This window comes from Bos javanicus, chromosome 9 (assembly GCF_032452875.1).
Source record: "Bos javanicus breed banteng chromosome 9, ARS-OSU_banteng_1.0, whole genome shotgun sequence".
In the NCBI taxonomy this organism is placed as follows: domain Eukaryota; kingdom Metazoa; phylum Chordata; class Mammalia; order Artiodactyla; family Bovidae; genus Bos; species Bos javanicus.
The window spans coordinates 67273649-67288952 of NC_083876.1; the positions used below are offsets into that span (position 1 = coordinate 67273649).

General features: G+C 37.7%; 1 protein-coding gene across 1 annotated transcript in view; it reads left to right on the forward strand.

Annotated features, from left to right (window-relative positions):
• Positions 1 to 15304, forward strand: part of LAMA2 (laminin subunit alpha 2) — a 706382-nt gene that overhangs the window by 261686 nt on the left and 429392 nt on the right. The window contains exons 5-7 of the mRNA XM_061427935.1: positions 3039 to 3218; positions 7078 to 7167; positions 8860 to 8977. Of these exons, the coding sequence (XP_061283919.1) occupies positions 3039 to 3218; positions 7078 to 7167; positions 8860 to 8977 (388 nt within the window). The remainder of the gene's footprint in view (positions 1 to 3038; positions 3219 to 7077; positions 7168 to 8859; positions 8978 to 15304) is intronic.

A 15304-nucleotide genomic window follows, 5' to 3' on the forward strand; every position in this document is an offset into this window, starting at 1 on the left:
AATCATTTCAGAAGACACTAGACTGACACAGACTTCCCATGGCTTCGCAGCAAGACAGTGGTAGTCTTGAGGAATGATACTTTTCATCTTTTTGAAGATAGACACTCTCCAGTTGTCACCCCACAGGAAATCAGGAAGTATGCTAAACTCCAGTGGACTTGGAATTACACAGCCAAGTGCCAGTGGAAATAGCCTATCCAATATTATGATTCATTTTGAAGGAGAGTTTAAAAAAAAAACGGAAAAGGAAAAAAATGGAAGTAAGCTGCAAGCAACATGGCCAAACAGCTGTCTGGTTTTCTGTCTCAGAAACAGCTTGGAACTAACTATTCTCACAAGATCTCTTGGCAGAGTAACCTGATGAAAATACCAAAGCTGTGAGGAGAAGTGTTCTTTTGCTGAATCCTTTCTGTAGCTATCATATGGTGTATGATATGATTTAGGTGTTCAAATTTAGGTGTTCAAACCTAAATTTGAACATGTGCACCATTTTTTTAAAGTTCCTTTATGTTTAAATGAGGGACTTATTAATTCTATGTACGGAACAAGTGCAGTTCACTGTAGCATTAACACCAAATAAGCCTTAATAGTTTTTAGAAACATTAATCCTAGACATGTTCTGATTTCCTTTTTTTCAAATGGCTTTTTTAGAAGCAGTCAAGGAAGATCTTGCTAAGACAAATTTAAGTGTGCATTCAAGGACACTGGTGATTTTTTGGGTGCAAAAATTAACCTCTAAGGGGAACTCATTTTAGCTGCTGTATACATCTATTTATTCATTCTTTAACATTTAATGGATACCGTCTTAAGTAGTAGAGACAACTTGACTTTAAATACATTTCTGGCTCACCTGCTAGATGCCAGAACTGTGAAATATACAAGATCTATGTTACTCTTCAAATGTTCAGTGTCAGAGGGAGGACATTCAGCATTTCGAGATTCATTATTTTAGGAGACCTTGAATTTTATCATCCTCAAATGTTGATTAAGTGAATTTATTTTTTATTAAGTATTCAAAGTAGAGTCAATTAGCTGGGACATTTCATATTTTTATCATGAGGCATTTTGAGTCTATCCTTTGTGACATCAGAATTAGTTTCTCATCTCAGAGTTTGCTGTGTTTATTCCTCTAGTGACTCAGTAGTTTATTGGCAGTCAGTTTGTAAAATGCTCTCGGGGATTATCTAGATGCAGAATGTTAGGAATGGAAACACATATTGCTTCTCCTGTCAAAAAAATGTAATTAACACACATGATATATCATCTTGCAAAAGTGGATGAAAATTCCAGTGGGTGACCTCAAGTCACAGTTTCCAGTGACTTACAGACTGTCATGTTTCTGAATAGGTCCCAGCCTAGCACAGGGCTTTCTTCTTGTAATCCTGTCTCTTTAGCCTCCTGTTTGTGCATATACACAGTATGTGCATGTGTTCAGCCCAAAACCCACCACTCAATTTCAATTTCTTTAACAGTTTTGATTTGAGTTGGTTTATTGCATAGGTAAGAATGCTTTTACAAAGTACAAAAAATTGAACGTATTTTTTCCTATCTGTATTTTGAGAATTTCCTCATTCTTTTGTGTGGTACACATAATTCACTATATAGATGTATAATTTATTTAACCCATCTCTTATGATGGATATTAGGTTCTTTCCAGTCTTTTGCTATTATCAAAAAATATTTTAGAAATGCGGTGCATTTTTGCATATCATTAATTACATGTTAATTGTATACACACACACATATACTAATAAAACATCTGTGTAGTGTAATTTCCCAGAAGTGGAATTTCTAAGTAAAAAACTCTGTGCATTTGTAATTTTGACAGTTATTGCTAAATTCACCTTTATAAGGACTTATACCATTTTACATTCAACCTGTAAATGTGTAATAATTGTTGTACCCCCTTTAGTCTTGTCATCAGGGAGTATTATTAATATTTTAGGATTCGACAACTTGAAAAAATGGAGAAAGCTTTTAGAGTGGATTTAATTAAGAGTTCTGTTATAAATGAGGTTCACTATCTTATCAGAAGTTTAATAGCCATTTCTATTTCTGTTTCTTTAAATAGTTATATTTTTGTGTTATGTCATCAGTATTTTTTCTTGTTGATTTATAGAAGTTCTTTAGGCATTAGAAAAATAATTCCTTTATATGTGATAGAAGTACTTCTTATTTTATGTAACCGTTTACCTCCCCCCAACCCCCATTAGAATTTTCTGCTCTCGAAATCCCTGTGAGAGCATGTGGGCCTCAATTCACCTTTGAAGGATAATCATTTCTCTGATTTTTTATGGAAAATGGTATGGTTAGATTTGATTTCTTCTGGTGTCAATTTTGCAAAATTATTTTCCTAAAGAATATTCCATTCTACTCAAGTTTTAATATATTTTTAAACAGCATATTTTTCGTAGAATGTGTTATAGCCTTGGTAAATATTGCCTTCTTAAGCTATCATTTTCTAAAAAAGAAATAACAAAAGCCACCTTATGGAAATGTCTCACTGTGATTGGAGATTTGCATAATTTTTCTGGTAATGTGTCAATTTTTACTCTCTTTATACATTTTAAGACAATATAATTAGATACTTTCAAGCTCAGAATAAAAAGAAATTTGAGTTCCTGATGGTTTCTTGTTTTTGTCTGATATTTTGTTTTCTGGTTTCCCACCAGAAAATATATGGGAATATATGCCAGAATCTTAAATAATTTTTGGCTGCAATAATTTTCAGAAAAAGAATGACTGATTTAAGAATTTTTGGAAATCCTAGGAAGTTCAAGTAGATGCACTGACTTGGAACGTAGAAATATAATTAATTGCAGTATATAGAAAATGCCTGAAATAGAAACAAATAAATTGCAGGTACATGTACATTCATAATATTCCTCAATTACTTCACTGCATTCTAGTAAATATGAACCTGTATCTGCCTAACTGAGAGAAGGGGAGCTTAACTATTTGTCTAAGAAAAGTTAAATAAAACCAGATATGTAAATCTTGGTAACCTTAATTGTTAAATTATTTCCCAAATTGTGTAGATTCATATTTCTTTGATCAATGGGAGACCGAGTGCTGATGATCCTTCTCCTGAACTGCTAGAATTTACCTCTGCTCGTTATATTCGCCTGAGGTTTCAGAGAATCCGCACCTTGAATGCTGATTTGATGATGTTCGCTCACAAAGACCCAAGAGAAATTGACCCCATCGTCACACGAAGAGTAAGTTATGAGGAATCATATTGGAATCTGTGAATAATATTGGGCCTATTGTTTTAATTGCCTGTTAAATAGTTTTACTTTAAAAATTTTTTTTAATGATGTGATTCATTTATGGTTGTGCAGGGTCTTCATGCTGTGTGGGTTTTTCTCTAGTTGCCGGGAGCGAGGGCTACTCTCTAGCAGCGGGGCGTAGACTTCTCACAGTGGTGGCTCCTCTTGTTCCAGAACATGGGCTCTGGTGCCCACAGACCTCAGTAGTTGCGGCTTCCAGGCTCTAGAGCACTGGCCCAGTGGCCGTGATGCATGGGCTCAGCTGCTCTGCCACGTGGCGTCTTCCCAGGCTGGGGATTCTTTACCACTGAGCCTCCAGGAAAGCCATCAGGCGTAATTTAGATTCTAGTTTTCCATGCTCCTATTTGCTGAGAGAGGCCTGGGAGCTGGGAGTCCTCAGCCACAGTACTTGGCTGTGCCATCAAAACCTCTGGGGCCTCTGGGGAGCGCCTGCTTCTCCCTCAGTCTGTGTCTGACTCTTTGCGACCCTGCGGACTGTAGCCCGCCAGGCTCCTCTGTCCATGGGATTTCCCAGGCAAGAATACTGGAGTGGGGTGGCATTTCCTTCTTCATAATTGTCTGTTAAATAGTTTTAAAAAAATAGTTTTCAGTGGAGGAATGAAAGACTTTAAAATTTCATGGACCTTCCTTTGTTTAAATCCAGCCTCTGGGCCACTTATTAGATGTGTAAAAAATATCAAACTTTTTAACATTTCTAAACTTTAGTTTCCTCTTGGTACAGTGGAGCTCATACTGCCTAGTTTATTCTCTTGATTTTGAGGACAAAGTTAGTTTTTCCACACTTTGGATTATCTGTACAACTATTATAATTGGCCTTGTGGGCTTGTAACCCACACTAAGAAATACATTTTATATCATGACTCAGTACATATACACACACGGGCAGACACTCACACCACATCACATCCTTATAAACTTTAATATGCATGGAATCAACTGGTGATGTTGTGGAAATGCAGATTTGAATTCAGTAGATCTAGGACAGAACTGAGAAACAGCAATTCTAACAATTTTGCCGGTGATATGGATGCCACTGGTCCATGGACCATTTTATCTAAATAAATAATTTAGCTTCATGCTTCTTTAATGAATCACAATGCATTTCTAGTTCAAAAGAATACAGATACTAGGGAAAAAACTGATTGTATACACTTTTATTTCCTTTATGAATTGAATCTCAGGAAAAATAATGGTTATAGCATCCTTTCAACATATCAGTGGAAACAGAAGCTAGTAGAGGTGTTGTTTTCAAACAGAAATTTGAGAGATTATGACATAGATGATCTGCCCAGGTTCAGGCAGTTCAGTTCAGTCGCTCAGTCATGTCCGACTCTTTGCGACCCCATGAACCACAGCACACCAGGCCTCCCCATCCATCACCAACTCCCGGAATCCACCCAAACCCATGTCCATTGAGTCTGTGATGTCATCCAACCATCTCATCCTCTGTTGTCCCCTTCTTCTCCTGCCCTCAATCTTTTCCAGCATCAGGGTCTTTTCAAATGAGTCAACTCTTCGCATGAGGTAGCCAAAGTATCAGAGTTTCAGCCTCAGCATCAGTCCTTCCAATGAACACCCAGGACTGATCTCCTTTAGGATGGACTGGTTGGATCTCCTTGCAGTCCAAGGGACTCTCAAGAGTCTTCTCCAACACCACAGTTCAAAAGCATCAATTCTTTGGCGCTCAGCTTTCTTTATAGCTCAGGTTGCTATGAGTCATAACTATGCTTCCTCCTATCCGCATGTCCCGCCAGGTCCTCTGGTTTATGTCATCTCCCTTTTATGCATGTATACAACCAAGACAGTATTAGCTAGAGACTCAGTTCAGTAGTAAATCCATAAATCAAATACATGCAAACAGAATATCTACTGTGTGACTAGAAGCAAAGGAGAAAAGAGGATTGTAGGGAGAAACTGAGATTGTGAGACAAAACATTGTTCCACAATGACCCTACTGGGGTTCAACTGTTGCCACCAGATAGCAAAGTGCTGAGCCTACAGACTGAATATTGAAGGGCAGTGCTTTTCGCAAATATGTGAGGACTCCTCATACATTTTCTCATTGCTTAACTTCCTCACACCTAACTTCTCCATCATTACAAAATAACTTTTAAAGTCTTATGTCCTCATAGAACACATGTTGGATGTTTTAGTGCCCTTTCCAAACCTGAAATAATTTTGCCTTGTATTATATTTCAGTCTATTGTAAATTGTCTTCTGCAAAAGTAATCATTATTTTACAGCAAAGTTTAGATTCCTCACTTATTAAAAAATCACTTTTAATTATAATTTTGGCATGACTTAAAAATACACACCAAGGAAGACTGAATAATTTTGAAGTGAAATTTAATCTTTCCTGACAGTATATCTATCAAAGAAAAAAATCAATGGAAGTAAACGTGTTCCTTTTATCATCTTTTGCTGAAGGCAGAGAGGGTGTTGGGGTGCACATCTATTATTTATAACTTCATTGTATATGAACCTTTAAAATAGTGCAGTAAAGTTCAACGTTAATTATGTTTTTGGAAGTACTCAAGTTCTGTAAACCCTACATATAAATTTAAATGTATAAAAATAGGATATTGAATTTTAACTCTTCTTCATGACTTAGAAATGAAGCATTACACATTTATATTTAAAGCAGTTTTAAAAACATCCACAAAACTTCTGTATCAGCATTCTGAGCAACTATGCCTGTTTTATCTGTATTATTAGGTGATGAAGTTAATGAAACGCAGAGTTTAACGTCTAAATGAAATATAAACTTCCTTGCAAGTTACAATAGTGTGAGGTGTAAGTGTATCAAGTAAGATAAAGTAACACAAAATATTATAAAAGATACTGTATATAAACAGCAAAAACAAAAAGAAAAAATGTTTAAAAAAGAAGTAAATTAGAAAAGAGAATTTGTGGTCAGGGAACTCAGATTTGTATCTATCTATTTATTCTCACTAAATATGTGTGTGTGTGTTTAGTGTAAATAATTGGAATAATAGAACTATCTACCACTGTGATGACTATTTAGATTCCACAAGATAATATGAAGTACTTTCACAACTAACTATAACTTGTGATATACAAATTAGTTAAAATTTTTTAATTGTTCAGTTGTATAAATTATGAGTAACCTTTCAAAAATAGCTAGGTAGATGAAAATAATTTGAGGCAGTCCTGTGTTAACCTAAACAGGAAGGTAATTGCATGAACATTTTAACATAATAATGAAGAAATAGTGTTCTGCACATCTAGTTTATGTCTTGCATTATATTAAACCAATCTTGTAGTTAATTACTTTTCATGTGCTTCTTGATATGCTTAAGAAATGTGTCATCATGAGCACCCTTTCCCTTACATTTGTTGATTCTTTTCAAATTCATTAAGTAGAACAGTCTGCATATGATTCGTGAACACTGGCATTCCTAAAATGATAATAAAAGAGGTTTTCTGTCTTTCAACTTTTATGAAGAATTATTGTCCTTGCTTCCCCCGACCCCGTAACAATTTGCTTTCGATAATAAATGCTCCAGCATGGAGTTTCTGTACTGTGCAGCACTTTGTATTGTTGTGGGAAATACATTTCTAAAATACCCACCTAACATGAACTATAGAGGCATTCTGCCCCTGGACCATGGTTTCAGTGTGAGGAGTTACTGGATACTCTTGTGAGCCTTCAGTTGTTCTAGAGCTTCCAACTAAGGGTAGAAGCATAAAGCCAAGTTTTTAACTGAATGCTCCTTCCACCTTGCAGTAGTCTTAACAGGATTTCTCTCTGGATTGCTTTTTGCAGTATTACTACTCGGTCAAGGATATTTCGGTTGGAGGGATGTGCATCTGCTACGGTCATGCCAGGGCTTGTCCACTTGATCCAGTGACAAATGTATGTATATTTTTAGGCTGCTTGGGTAAAATGAAGCTCTGAACTGTAAAATGCTTCATGAGAAGCTTTGCTGACAGGGACGCTGTGAATGGGTGTCAAATCCCCACTTAGACGGTGTAACAGAAAGCCATGCCAGGGTGAAATAGAGCTGGCAGTTAGGATGATAGACTTTGAAGGGTGCCATTACAGTATCAGAAAACAGATTACTTTTTTCCCAAAAAGGCTCCAAACCAGTCTATCTATTTTGAAACCTCTCTAGCTATGACAGCCTGCTGTATGATTTAGCTTTAGAGAATGCCTGTCATTAATCAACCTGTTTCTTTTATGAATTTTCATCAAAAAATATTAATGCAAACAAATGAAAAATGTACCTGGAAGTAAATATAAATGACCATGGAACCAGAGACCAAGGTAAGATGGGGCAGTAAGGAGTAGAGTGAAAGAGAGTATTCAAGAGAGCTTGAAATCGCCAGGTCAGAAAATGCTGGAATGGTTTTAGGTTGCATTTTTCATTAATGACAATGTATTAAGTGAACATAACCTAAGCAAAGAAGATGAATGAGCATCTGTTTTTCTCAGGCATAAACAATCTGGTGAAATACAGAATCATCTACTTTATGTATGGAAGAAATATTTTGGATAGTAAGATCAGTGAATGTAGCTACCTAGGTAAACACTTTTTCCTACGACAACTGTAATACAAATGATATTTCTTTCAAAGCTAGTTTTCTGAGTAATGCATCATAGTATTACTTCCTACGGAAGATTCAAATCCCTGGCATAGTTTTCTTCACAAGGTTGTGGTCCTGCTTTCTGCAGGGTGTGGGCACTATCTATCAGATGTACTGATGAGCAGTATTTCCCAAGACTTGAGAACCTGCACAGCAGCCTTGGAAGGATGGTTCCATGCAGTGAAATAAACTGTACTCAAAACACTTGCAGACAGGAGATTCAGGCTTGGAGTATTAGATTTCTCCTCTATCCCTGCCTCTCCATGCCTTGCCATCTACTCTCTCCCCTCTTCCTATGCTAAATGCTAATAGTCAGTTCGCTTCAATCGTTCAATCGTGCCCAACTCTTTGCAACACCATGCACTGCAGCACACCAGGCTTCTCTGTCCATCAACAACTCCCAGAGCTTGCTCAAACTCATGTCCATTGAGTCAGTGATGCCATCCAACCATCTTGTCCTCTGTCACCCGCTTCTCCTCCTGCCCTCAATCTTTCCCAGCATCAGGGTCTTTTCTAATGAGTCAGCTCTTCAGATCAGGTGGCCAAAGTATTGGAGCTTCCACTTCAGCATCAGTCCTTCCAATGTTAATAGTACTTTGATGGAAACCTTAAAATGGATACATCCAACCCAGAAAACCCATGGATCTCAGGAATTAGAGAAGTGATTCTAGTCTTCAAGACCACTCCTGATTGGGCCTTCATTCTCTGCTCATCTGAGCCCAGTGATTCCAGTACCAGCCTGAACCTCCCTCCCAAAGCTGGTGATCAAATATGTTCATCACTCCCGCTGCTGGAACCTCTTCCTTCCCAGACTGACAGGAGTTTTAGATTTTGGTTCAGAGGCTCCATGTTTTCTCTTGTCTTCATTCTACCTTTCAGGAGAAACCCCTCATTTATGGTTCCAAAGAATGCTGAAATATGCTTCCCCACCCTGCCCCCAACTTTTTTCTTTTTTTACTAGAAATCCCGCTGTGAATGTGAGCATAACACGTGTGGTGATAGCTGTGACCAGTGCTGTCCTGGATTCCATCAGAAACCTTGGAGAGCAGGCACTTTTCTGACCAAAAGTGAATGTGAAGGTATGTTCCAGACAGTCCAACACCATGTGTAAGTCTTCCTTTCCTGGGGCACAGGTGGTGTAAACACATGCTGATTTCAGGTGAACTCATATGTCAAATTCATATGCATTTCATCCAAGACAGTAGCTGTAAGCTCTTTTACTCTCCTGTTTTAGAGTTTTCAAGATTTTATTTTTTTGACAAATATTTACAAAATACTTATGAATTTACCACTATGTGAGAATGCAGCCTACCAGGCTCCTCAGTCCATGGGATTTACCAGGCAAGAGTACTGGAGTGGGCTGCCATTGCCTTCTCTGAGAGAATTATGAGATGTAGATAAAAGCATAATATACACTTACTGTTATCAGGTGTGAATCTAAAGTTTATAGCATAACATATATGAGCTTCTGAAAGTGTTAGTCACTCAGTCATGTCCAACTCTTTTGTGGCCCCAGGAACTGTAGCCCACCAGACTCCTCTGTCCATGGGATTTCCCAGGTAAGAATACTGGAGTGGTTACCATTTTCCTTTCCTGGTGATCTTTCTAACCCAGGGATTGAACCCAGGTATCCTGAATTGCAGGCAGATTCTTTACTGTCTAAGCCACCAGGTAAGCCCCTATATGAACTTCTGCTAAACTATAAATCCAAACAACTAGCCAGAAAGCCCAATTTAACTGAATTCAAATATTACCATTTTAGCAAATTACATTCAGTGAAGCACCCAATCACATTTTTTTTTCAGTTCAAGAGGTATATATGGCCTCCAACACAGGCTTGGAAGACATTTTAAACTAATAGTAATAAACTATTACTATTTTAGTAATAGTACACACACACACACACACATAGAGAGGGAGAGAGAAATGTAAATAAACATACAGTAAAACCTACTGGATATAGAGATTACCCTTCTAAACAGGTATGTTTATAAAATGCTTCTCAAACCAGTATAGCTGCAGATTCTCTGCCTGTTCTCCTTTTATATAGTTCCTCCCCTAGTAAATAGCTTTTGAATACCTGTCATCTAATAAATGGAGAAAACCAGAGGGGAGAGATCATACCCTAAAGTTTAGACTCATTTTATTATCTGGGAAGAAGAAGGCCCCTGATTCATTAGTTATACTTAGTAAAGGGTAGGGTTTGGGGACAGTAGTTGTGAAGAATAGGAGAGAAGGTAACTGGGAGAGGGCAAGAAATCAAATGAGTGTAGAAAGAATATCTATTTTAGTAATCCATTAATATTTTCAATGTGTCATTTCACATTAATAATAATATAAAATGCTAATATTAGAAATGGTATCAGTGACAATCACAGAGTGCCTGATGAACTATGGACAGAGGTTCTTGACATTATACAGGAGACAGGGATCAAGACCATCCCCAAGAAAAAGAAATGCAAAAAAGCAAATGGCTATCTGGGGAGGCCTTACAAATAGCTGTGAAAAGAAGAGAAGTGAAAAGCAAAGGAGAAAAGGAAAGAAATAAGATTCTGAGTACAGAGTTCCAAAGAAGAGCAAGGAGAAATAAGAAATCCTTCCTCAGCAATCAATGCAAAGAAATAGAGGAAAACAACAGAATGGGAAAGACTAGAGATCTCTTCAAGAAAATTAGAGAAACCAAGGGAACATTTCATGCAAAGATGGCTTGATAAAGGACAGAAGTGGTATAGACCTAACAGAAGCAGAAGATATTAAAAAGAGGTGGCAAGAATACACAGAAGAACTGTACAAAAAAGATCTTCACGACCCAGATAATCACGATGGTGTGATCACTGACCTAGAGCCAGACATCCTGGAATGTGAAGTCAAGTGGGCCTTAGAAAGCATCATTATGAACAAAGCTAGTGGAGGTGATGGAATCCCATTTGAGCTATTTCAAATCCTAAAAGATGATGCTGTGAAAGTGCTGCACTCAATATGCCAGCAAATTTCGAAAACTCAGCAGTGGCCATAGGACAGGAAAAGGTCAGTTTTCATTCCAATCCCAAAGAAAGGCAATGCCAAAGAATGCTCAAACTACCGCACAATTGCACTCATCTCACACACTAGTAAAGAAATGCTCAAAATTCTCCAAGCCAGGCTTCAGCAGTACGTGAACCGTGAACTTCCAGATGTTCAAGCTGGTTTTAGAAAAGGCAGAGGAGCCAGAGACCAAATTGCCAACATCTGCTGGATCATCGAAAAAGCAAGAGTTCCAGAAAAACATCTATTTCTGCTTTATTGACTATGCCAAAGCCTTTGACTGTGTGGATCACAATAAACTGTGGAAAATTCTTCAAGACATGGGAATACCAGACCACCTGACCTGCCTCTTGAGAAATTTGTATGCAGGTCAGGAACTGCAGTTAGAACTGCACATAGAACAACAGACTGGTTCCAAATAGGAAAAGGAGTACATCAAGGCTGTATACTGTCACCCTGCTTATTTAACTTCTATGCAGAGTACATCATGAGAAATGCTGGGCTGGAAGAAGCACAAGCTGGACTCAAGATTGCCAGGGGAAATATCAATAACCTCAGATATACAGATGACACCACCCTTATGGCAGAGAGTGAAGAGGAACTAGAAAGCCTCTTGTTGAAAGTGAAAGAGGAGAGTGAAAAAGTTGGCTTAAAGCCCAGCATTCAGAAAACAAAGATCATGGGATCAGGTCCCATCATTTCATGGGAAATAGATGGGGAAACACAGTGTCAGACTTTATTTTTGGGGCTCCAGAATCACTGCCGATGGTGACTGCAGCCATGAAATTAAAAGACGCTTACTCCTTGGAAGGAAAGTTATGACCAACCTAGATAGCATATTCAAAAGCAGAGACATTACTTTGCCAACAAAGGTTAGTCCAGTCAAGGCTGTGGTTTTTCCAGTGGTCATATATGGATGTGAGAGTTGGACTGTGAAGAAAACCTAGTGCTGAAGAATTGATGCTTTTAAACTGTGGTGTTGGAGAAGACTCTTGAGAGTCCCTGGGACTGCAAGGAGATCCAACCAGTGCATTCTGAAGGAGATCAGTCCTGTGTGTTCTTTGGAAGGAATGATGCTAAAGCTGAAACTCCAGTACTTTGGCCACCTCATGAGAAGAGTTGACTCATTTGAAAAGACCCTGATGCTAGGAGGGATTGGGGGCAGGAGGAGAAGGGGGCAGCAGAGGATAAGATGGCTGGATGGTATCACCGACTCGATTGACATGAGTTTGAATAAACTCCAGAAGTTGGTGATGGACAGGGAGGCCTGACGTGCTGTGATTCATGGGGTCGTAAAGAGTTAGACATGACTGAGTGACTGAACTGAACTGAACTGAACTGGTGCTATAGTAATTATTAGACAGTGACAACCAAAAAAGAGCCAGTAGTGAGAAATCATAAAAACAACGGGCTTTTATACTTTATACTTTATACCAACAAGCACTCTTTTATACTTTAATATTGAATGTTGTCATTTTTGAAAACAACCCATATGTCCAGTTTTTCCTGAAGGGAAATACCCAGGAAACATAACAGATGACTGATATTGTCATATGTAGCCTAGTATTGCCATCTGTCCCATAATGGTGACAGGGATTCTAAAGAAACCTGTGTTTCTGGAGATCTATTCAGGCCAAGATGAGACCTAAAAACAAAAACTTCTGCGGAATTATAAATCCCAACTAGTCAGAAAGCCCGATTCAATTGAATTCAAATATTAGTATTTTAGCAATCAGTCCCAATCACATTTTTTCAGTTCAATAGGTGTCTATGGCCTCCAAAACAGGCTTGGCAGACATTTTAAACTAATGCCAACTTTATATATGAATTGAATAAAATGTATTTGTCGTGTATCATGTATCAGACATGATAGGTCCTTAAAATTATTGAATTATAAAAGAATTTATTCATAAATTATTTCCTAACTATACGTTATCTTTTAAGCCTAAGATTCTGCATATACTACGATGTCTTGAGTCTCTTCGTTTTCTGCCCTTACCTCTTTTGCTTTTTGATTTGTGTCTGTGTGCTTGTGAAGATATTTTGGGTTAGAAATCAGTCATTGTTCTGAGAGGTATCTGGAGGAATGGGGCCCCACTACGCAGTTGTGTAAAGGGGTAAACCTTAACAGCATCAGATGCCCGACCTTTCGTTTTTTTCCCTCTACTCGCAACTCCATTCCTGATGATCCTTCAGGATCTCCACAACTTCTGCCAATTGAGAGCAGACTTTCATTCCTAAGGCTGAGTTTAAGTTAAATGACACCATGAATATCTCTTCTCAGATTTCCTTAAATTTAATAAATTTCTGCTTGTGGAATATCAGCAGTTACAGGTGGGAGTATCATTTGAGGGTAGGGATTCCTCCTGTTGTCTCTGACTTTCTATCACACAGTTATCATAATACAATGTTAAGTAGATCTGCAAAACCCTTTACCACTCTCCACTAATATGTATCTGTTTAAACAAAGAAATGGAAAGGATGGATCAAACGTATTAGTTGTAGGGATAGACAAAGCAACACAGAAGGAAATTTCTACTTGCTGCTCTATACATTTTTAAAAATACTGTTATTATAAAACAATTTTATCTTTCTTTGTGGGAGAGATGGGAGGTTGGATTTCCAAACTGAAAAAAAAAAAATCTACAAAATAAAGATAGGGTTTTTAACCATAAAACCTTGTATACATAGTGCTTTCGGTGATATATATATTCATAAGAGTTTATATGAACATTTTAGCCTCCAAGCTGAGTGGTGTTCCAGTCACCTATGAAGATTTAGAAACATCTTTTTGCAACATGACAAATCCCTCTATAAAATGAATTGTTGTTTAGTCACAACCTACAATGATTGTATTAAGTTGTGTATAACTCTGTGTGACCCCATGGTCTGTAGCCCGATAGGTTCTTCTAACCATGGGATTTTCCAGGCAAGAATACTGGAGTTGGTTGCCATTTCCTTCTCCAGGGGATCTTCCCAATCCAAGGATTGAACCCATGTCTTCTGCATTGGGAGGCAAATTCTTTACCACTGATCCACCAGGGAAGCCCAACCTCCCATCTCTCCCACAAAGAAAGATAAAATGAATAATTTCCTTCTAATTCACTTGAATCTAATTTAGATTTTATCAGTCTAGCTTATTTGAGGCAGGAGGTATCTATAAAGTGCAAAGGGTATGTATTCCATTGCTAAGCCTGTACTAACAGACAGTTTCTATCATGTGTCATGAACATTCAATGAAATAACAAACTGCTGATGGCAGAGTGTAAAATGGTTGTTTGTGAGTAGGTACTCTCTGTGTCCTCTGAGGCTTTAGATGGAAGATGTGCAGGTCCAGGACCTTTAAACAGCAGCCAGAGCTGTAGGCAGAGGGCCCTCATATGTGGAGTGTATGCTTCTCAAACATCAGTCTTTACCTGCCTTCGCTCATGGTTATAAGTACAGTCAGCAATACAAGTTCTAAATAATGTGAGAATAAATTTGTATTCCTCTGTGTTTCTCTCTAGTTATACTGGTAGCAGAAATCTTGACGGTTACTTGCAATATATTTTTACAGTAAGATTTTTAAGAATTCTTGTACATTGTCCTAAAGATATAAAACTGCATATCATGCCTAGTGATTTATATTTGTGATTATATACTTCCCTAGAATAAAGTTTGAAAACTCTCCATTAATACAGCAACAGTGCTATATCCTAAATCAAAAGCCAACAAACTGAAGAAGCTATTTGCAACAAACTGGACAAGGGGGAATATATCTTTACTGTATTAAGAGTCATAGCAATAAGAATTTTTTTTAAAAAAACTGTTAAAAATGAGCAAAGATTGAAACAGGCATTTCTCAGGAAAAAAACTATGACATAACCATATAAAAAAATTGTCACACTTATTTATGATTAAAGAAGTATCCATTAAAACAATAAAAGTACTTTTTAAAAACTTACCAAGGTGTTCTTTCATTCACTCAACATATGTTTAAATGTATACTATGTCTAGGAGCTGAATTAAAAATGTTGATAATACACAGTGTAGGTGAGGCTGTAGGGGATCAGTTTTAATATGTCTGTTGGAGGGAAAGTAATCCGATATAGAATTTTTAGAGAGAAAATTTTCAAGTTAATTAAAATTAAAATTCTAGCCCCTGACTAGAAATTGTACTTGCAGGAATTTAATCTGTAGATGTACTCGATTTCTCTGTAGGACGTCTTATAAGCCTTGTCCTTAGTTGTTAGTCACTAAGTGGAGTCCGACTTTTTTGTGACCTGCTACTGATGTTTATGGGCTTTCCAGGTGACACTAGTGGTAAAGAATCCATCTGCCAATGAAGGGGACATTAAGAGACCCAGGTTCACTCTCTGGGTTGGGAAGATCCCCTGGAGGAG